At 34.4% G+C, this 8,064-nt stretch overlaps 1 protein-coding gene and 1 long non-coding RNA gene across 2 annotated transcripts in view; one reads left to right on the plus strand and one right to left on the minus strand.

Annotated features, from left to right (window-relative positions):
• Positions 1-1,457: 1,457 nt before the first annotated feature.
• azi2 (5-azacytidine induced 2) overlaps positions 1,458-8,064 on the plus strand; it is a 15,784-nt gene continuing 9,177 nt past the window's right edge. Inside the window, exons 1-5 of the mRNA XM_016466884.1 lie at positions 1,458-1,579; positions 3,352-3,574; positions 5,085-5,201; positions 5,287-5,386; positions 6,258-6,400. Of these exons, the coding sequence (XP_016322370.1) occupies positions 3,359-3,574; positions 5,085-5,201; positions 5,287-5,386; positions 6,258-6,400 (576 nt within the window). The 5' untranslated portion in view covers positions 1,458-1,579; positions 3,352-3,358. The remainder of the gene's footprint in view (positions 1,580-3,351; positions 3,575-5,084; positions 5,202-5,286; positions 5,387-6,257; positions 6,401-8,064) is intronic.
• Positions 6,710-7,751, minus strand: LOC107673338 (uncharacterized). Its single transcript, XR_001632397.1, has 3 exons — positions 7,735-7,751; positions 7,090-7,613; positions 6,710-6,856 (listed from the first exon to the last, which is right to left on the minus strand). It is a non-coding gene; the product is annotated as an uncharacterized LOC107673338 (long non-coding RNA).

Consider the following 8,064-nt stretch of genomic DNA (forward strand, 5'->3'; position numbering starts at 1 on the left):
CGAGCCGCGACACTAGCCTTCTGTGGCCGTCTCTGATCCTCAGACCGAGACGGACCAGGACCCCTATGCTGTTCGGGCTTAGACCTGGACCATCGTGAAATGAAGGACTGAAGGCCGCTGAGCGCGCCTTTGCCTCCCTGAACTTCTCGACCACCGTCTCAACGGAGGTAACCAAAAATATTCGGAAGGCGAAACCGGCGCATCGAGAAGAAAGCCCCTCTCTTCCATCCGATATCTGCCAGGTTCACCCACAGATGTCTCTCAATACCTACTATAGCTGCCATGCTTAGTAGCACAGAGAGTGAGATCTGTGGTGCGGCGAAACTCAGCTACCTCATCAGGCCTTTATCCAGGTCTTCCAGCAGGTCAGCCTAATATGCCTGGAGCACCGCATCATGCGCAACGAAGCAACAGCCTGACCTGCTACTGCGTATGCCCTGCCATCTAAGCGAGATGGCAAGGAGGGAGTTTTAAGAGAGGACGTCTCACCCATAGAAAGATAGCTAGCCAGTCATATTTTTTACAGGGGCATCCTCTCATAGTCGTTTCCGCGCATCGCCTTGATGTTGGCATAACTCGTATGCTAGAATCGATGAATGCGTAAGAAAGATAACGCTCAAAACTCACCATACGCAGAGCAGGAGGATTGGGAAGGCTCAGCCTCAGGATCAGCTGTTTGGACTCTTATTCTGACGGCACCCATTCACTTGCAGAGACACTGATGCAATGCTACATTTCTTCAAACCTGATGAAGAAACAAACTCATTCTAATCTTGCATGAACTGAGGATGAGCACATTTTCATTTTTGGCAAAACTATTGCTTTAATGGCGGTTGGTTTGTTTTGTGCGCAGCGCCACCTCGTGGTTAAAAGTGATCTACTAGTCACTAGAAGTACAAGTATAGAAGACTAGAAATATCACAATAAAGCCTATTACAAACTATTGCTTACTAGCTTACTATTATAGAATTACAATATATAGTTTGATATTTCCATTTTATGCTTTGGGCATCTACTTCAAATGGTTGCTGTGTGTTTGTAAGCAGTCTGGTGTCATAAAATCTGTCTTTCATAATCATAATTTTCATAATCACCTAAAAAAATTTAAAATAAAAAAACGAGATTGAAGCAGTTACCACGATGATCCGTTTGCTCACAGCAAACTTCCACTATTTTGTCCTTTAATACATGTTTCTAGTACTTTTATAAATCCGTTATGTCTGTATTTACTGTTATTGTGTGTTTATTATTATTTATTTAGTTATTGATTATTTATTCGTGCGTCTCTGCTGTAACTGCATCACAAAAACAGGCCGAAAAAAACTCCACAATAACGCGAATATCATCATTAACCATTAAAAAATCGAAACATATCGGATTTTAAGCAAAGCACGTGAGCGGGAACCGCGTCTGGCTTCGAGCGCGACGCAGATCCGTTTCCGCCGGAAGTCCAGCGAGCGGAGAGAAGCACTTCCTGCAGAGTGTTTGCGTTGTTTAGTCTCTCAGACTCGCTGTTTTTCTCTCTTTATCATGGTTTATTCTCGTGTTGGTGTCTGCTGTCCGCGCTGACTGCTGTCTGGTGAGCGCTGCTCTCATATTTCATATCAAACATCATCATAATAATGCAGCATATGAACATAAACACGGCTTTTCTGATGTCCGTCAGTATTTGGTCGTGTGTGTTTATGCGCTAATACTTTAATAGATTAGTTCAAGAGCTGTTATGATTGGTTTTGTTTTTATTTTGCCCTTCGCTTGTTGTCGTGTTCTTTCTGTTTCACTTTGAGCGAAGGCTGATCAATACTGACAGAAAACATCTGCATAATAAAAGCCCTGTCATTCATAGTTTATGTTGTGTGTGCTAATATTGTCATATTTTACACTATATCAATTTTTCTAGAAATTATGGTTGGTTTCACACACAATTATATTACTATATTACACTGGAATATATTTAAGGCATTATAAAATATTATAAAATTGCACATAAATCGAAGTATTTTTTATTATAGGCTACATTTTGGCACAGTTCATAATAATATATTAATAAAGTAGTTGTTAATGTTCTGTAGAAATAATTCTGAATGATTGTTGTTTAATTGATTGATTATTAATCCGATCCATCAATATCAGCCACAACAGTCTATATCAGCACTAATGGCCAGTATAATAATAATAATTATCTGTTGTGCATTAAATGTTTTAAACTCTCTGACGCATTATTATAAACTCTTGTAATTGAATGCATGTTGTGTTATTTATTTGTTGATGATAATATCAATATTAATATGGTCCAGTGATCAGTTACAACTTTCTATATTGGTACATTGATGGCCAATAATAATAATAATAATAATAATAATATAGTTTACTTAAATAGCAACTTTCATGCATGAAATGCAAGGACAGAACATAAAAAGTAAATTAAATGTATAATATTTACGTAAAATGTATGAACATAAACATAACATATTTTTCTTAAATGTATACACGCATGTGTTTGTATTTATATATACATAATAAATATACACACATATATAATGTTAACAAAAACTTTTATTTTGGATGCGATTAATCGTTTGACGGCACTAATGTAAATATAAATATTTTATATATAAATCTAGCATATTATGTATGTGTGTGTGTTTATATATGCATAACAAATAAACAGTACACACACACGGGTCAAAGACGAAAAAGGGTTTAAGTGTTAAAAACAATAAGTGTAATACTGCTTTAAATTGTTGTTGTTTTTCCCAAAAAAATTAAAAAGTTTTCTGTTTAATGTAAATGCAATTTTGTTTTTGTTTTTCCGAGCACAAAATAAATATCATACATTTTCCCCTGATTTACAGAAGAGACGCACTAAAATATAATTCAGTGTAACAATCTTTGCATATTTACAACAAACAAAAATTAATTTATGACACATTAAAAGACTAATAACTTTCACCCCAAATACTAATTAATTTTTAAACATGCCTCTATCCTAGGTTTCGCCTGTTTGTCAGTACGATATTTTACTCATTTAAAACACAATAAAATTTAATATGCTCTTATTGCTTTTATATATTTTAATATGCACACGTCAGAATAAGCATGTTGTTTGAATTTTTACATAAATATTAGTGTTACACTGAATGACAATGTAACATTATTTCAACCAAATTGTAACATTTTATTCTCCAAACACTTAAAAGTAGACACTTTGCTTACATTCAGTGTGCTTTCTGTGGACATAAAATCACCTTAATCATCTTCACATCTTTGACCCACATATATTCTGTAAAGACAGACCTTTATTTTGAATGCGAGTGAATGCAGCCGTAATGTAAAGCCTGTGTTGTGCAGCTCTGGCATGGAGTCTCCAGCGGTGGATGATGATATCTGTATCCTGAAGCATGAGACGGCGTACGTCTCGCCCGAGAGCCCCGTGTCCGCGTGCGCCGGAGACGAGTCGGTGGCGTCTCACTTCGCTCTGGTCACCGCCTACGAGGACATCAAGAAGAGACTCCGAGACACGGAGAAGGAGAACGGCCTGCTGCGCCGGAGAGTCAAGCAGCTGGAGGACAAGGTCTTTAACACATTAAACACAAGTCTGTGGAGCACGAAGGGTTAAACACTGAGGATTGTGAAGCACTTCAATCTGTTTCAAGTGTATTGCATTTCTGAATGATGAAATAATTATAATAGTATCAAGTTGATGAATATCATTACATTAAGTGTTATTATTATTATTGAAACATTGAATATTATATTTTTGAAAATTCTTACATTATTAAAATTGCTATAGTTGTATTATTAAATCATTTTTATTGTGCTATTATAAATTATGGTGCTAAAATATTACTAATTATATTACATTATTAAATGTCATTGGTAAATTATTAAATATTTATTATTGAAATAATCATAATTATTAATAATAATTATATAAAAATATTTTATTGTATAAAATTATTCAATATCACTAGTAAAAGATAACGTATTATATTATTGGATTATTATTTTTAATTATGTTAGTTTATTAAATGTCACTAGTAAAATATTACATTTTTATTATTGAAATAATAATAATAATTTTTATTATTATTAATAATATCAGATTATGTTATTGTATAAAATTATTAAATATCACTAGTAAAATATAAAACTATTTTTAATTATGTTAGTTTATTAAATGTTAGTAAAATGTTAAAACCACTATATTGTTGAATTATTAAAGTAATTTTATTGATTTAAATTATTAAATGTCACTAAAACATTAAATATTATATTTTTCAGTTATTGAATTATTTTATTATTAAATCTTACTGGTAAAATATTTATTTTTTTATTGTTGAAGAATTATTACATTTCTATATGATTAAATGTTACTATTTTGTCAGATTGTTTAATTATCTTATCATTAAATTATTACATGTTACTTGTTAAATATTAAAGAATATATTATTGAATTATTACATTTATATTGTTAAATTTTACTAGTAAAATATTAAATATTTATTATTGAAATAATGATAATCATAATTAATATTATTAATAATATCAAATTATTTTATTGTATAAAATTATTAAATATCACTAGTAAAATATAAAAAAGTATTAATATATTATTGGATTATTATTTTTAATTATGTTAGTTTATTAAATGTCACTATTAAAACATTAAATATTATATTGTTCAGTTATTGAATAAGTTTTATTATTAAATTATTTTGTATTGTTGAATTATTACATTTTTATATGATTAAATATTACTATTTTGTCCGATTATTTAATTATCTTATCATTAGATTATTACAAGTTACTTGTTAAATATTTAATAATATATTATTGAATTATTACATTATATCATCAAATGGTACTAGTAAAATATTAAATGTTATTAGTAAAATCAATTTAAAATAATTGTTTGTTTATTTAGTTTGTTTGTAAAGCAAAAGTTGACACATTTGGAGCCAGTGATCACAAGGGTCTGAAAACTGAGAAATGTAAAGTTTTAAAGTGTTTACATGAATCATTCACTAAAAGCTGTTTATTCCTGCTGTGACGTGTGTAAGTCATCCAGTGTGTTTCCGCAGCATTTCCGTCCTGAAGCGCCTCCGTCTGAAGGACCGCAGTACATGAACAAAGCCTTCAGCGCGTACCGCGGCATCTACATCGAGAAGGAGGACTTACAGATGGAGCTCAATAAAGTGGTACTTCAGCTGCTCATCCTCCTCGTGTGTGATAGTCAAACCCTCATGAGTGCAGATGATAAGATGATTCTGCCTTCTCTTCCAGAAAAAGGAGAAGCTGGATTTAGAGAAGCATCTGACGGAGCAGCTGCAGGCCAAAGAACTGGAGCTTCTGCAGCTCAGATCGGAGATGGAAACAAGCCAAGGTGAGATATTCATATTTTCGTGTTTATGAAGATCATACTGTACAAAATCCGTGAATAATGTTGCTGCAAATGCTTTCTGTATTATCCGTTTATTAAATAATATTACATTTTAAATGATTAAATAGTATAGTATTAAATTATTCAATATTTCTTATGTTATTGAATTACAAAATTATTTTATATGATTAAATGTTGCTAGTAAAATATTAAATATTCTTCAAGAAAAAAATCAAGTTGGTATGTTTTCTGCACTGTTTCTCAATAAATTAAATTATATTAAATTAAGTATTATTCAGTTATCATGAAATATTATTGCAATATTAAGGAATATAATGTTATTTATAAATGCATAAATTAAATGCATATTAAATGCAAAATTAAATGCATATTCAATTATTAAAATTAAATATTACTATTTTAAATTAAATATTATTACATGATTAATGTATTAAATATTGTGTTGTTAGAAAAATAATAAATGTTGTTGAATTATTAAATCATTAAGAGTGGCTAGTAAAAAAGTAAAGTTGTGAATTATTAATTACATTTTATATTGTTAAATGTTACTAGTAAAATATTAATAGTATTACTAAGATACAGTAAAAACCTAGTTTAAATAATTAACTTTCTCAGCAAATGAACACAAAGATTATACTTAATAATTTTTATTCTGGTGTAACAATGCATATAAACAGTAAGATCTATCCAAATATATTTTTACTAAAACACTTTAAAATGAAATATGACACATTAAGGCTGTGATGATGTGAACAAATTATTAGTGTGTAGTATATTGTGAATGTTCAGTATGGCCTGTTGTGTTGAATATAGCAGTTCAGCGGTTGTTGTAATGCTGTTTTTCTCCTGTCAGTGATGAAGAGTCTGACGGATACGGCGGATTACTGGCAGGTGGACAGATGCAGCAGTGAAATGAAGATCCACTCTCTGCAGGAGCAGCTGGAGCGCTTACAGATAGAGAACGACGCGCTGCACAAGCTCTGCAGGGCCGGACAGGTGCGTCTCCACCTCTGTGCTACACCCCTGCTACACCCGCGTTAGCCTATATATCTGCGCTACACCTGTGTTACACCCCCACTACACCTGCACTACACCTGCATTAGCCTATATATCTGCGCTACACCTGTGTTACACCCCTGCTACACCTGCACTACACCTGCGTTAGCCTATATATCTGCGCTACACCTGTGTTACACCCCTGCTACACCTGCACTACACCTGCGTTAGCCTATATATCTGCGCTACACCTGTGTTACACCCCTGCTACACCTGCACTACACCTGCGTTAGCCTATATATCTGCACTACACCTGTGTTACACCCCTGCTACACCTGCACTACACCTGTGTTACACCCCTGCTACACCTGCACTATACCTATTACACCCCCACTACACCTGCATTATATATCTGCACTACACCTGTGTTACAGCCCCGCTACACTTGCACTACACCTGTGTTACACCCGTGTTACACCCCCACTACACCTGCATTATATATCTGCACTACACCTGTGTTACACTCCTGCTACACCTGCACTATACCTATTACACCCCCACTACACCCCCACTACACCTGCATTATATATCTGCACTACACCTGTGTTACACTCCTGCTACACCTGCACTATACCTATTACACCCCCACTACACCCCCACTACACCTGCATTATATATCTGCACTACACCTGTGTTACACCCCTACTACACCTGCATTATATATCTGCACTACACCTGTGTTACACCCCTACTACACCTGCATTATATATCTGCACTACACCTGTGTTACACCCCTACTACACCTGCATTATATATCTGCACTACACCTGTGTTACACCCCTACTACACCTGCATTATATATCTGCACTACACCTGTGTTACACCCCTACTACACCTGCATTATATATCTGCACTACACCTGTGTTACACCCCTACTACACCTGCATTATATATCTGCACTACACCTGTGTTACACCCCTACTACACCTGCATTATATATCTGCACTACACCTGTGTTACACCCCTACTACACCTGCATTATATATCTGCACTACACCTGTGTTACACCCCTACTACACCTGCATTATATATCTGCACTACACCTGTGTTACACCCCTGCTACACCTGCACTATACCTATTACACCCCCACTACACCTGCATTATATATCTGCACTACACCTGTGTTACAGCCCCGCTACACCTGCACTACACCTGTGTTACACACCTGTGTTACACACCTGCTACACCTGCACTACACCTGTTACACACCTGCTACACCTGTGTTACTCCCCCGCTCCACCTGCACTACACCTGTGTTACACACCTGCTACACCTGTGTTACAGCCCCGCTACACCTGCACTACACCTGTTACACACCTGTGTTAGCACTACACCTGCATTATATATCTGCGCTACACCTGTGTTACACCCCTGCTACACCTGCACTACAACTGCACTACACCTGCTACATCTGTACTACACCTGTATTACACACCCAATACACCTGCGCTACACCTGCGTCATATATCTGTGCAAGCTTTTAAAATAAAATATAACAAATTGTAAATAAATGTACTATATATATATAAAATAATACATCATGTACATTTATTTATGTCTTGTTATATATATATACAGTATATGTGTGTGTGTATGTGTGTGT

This window comes from Sinocyclocheilus anshuiensis, unplaced genomic scaffold (genome assembly GCF_001515605.1).
Source record: "Sinocyclocheilus anshuiensis isolate Anshui unplaced genomic scaffold, SAMN03320099.WGS_v1.1 scaffold480, whole genome shotgun sequence".
Taxonomy (NCBI): domain Eukaryota; kingdom Metazoa; phylum Chordata; class Actinopteri; order Cypriniformes; family Cyprinidae; genus Sinocyclocheilus; species Sinocyclocheilus anshuiensis.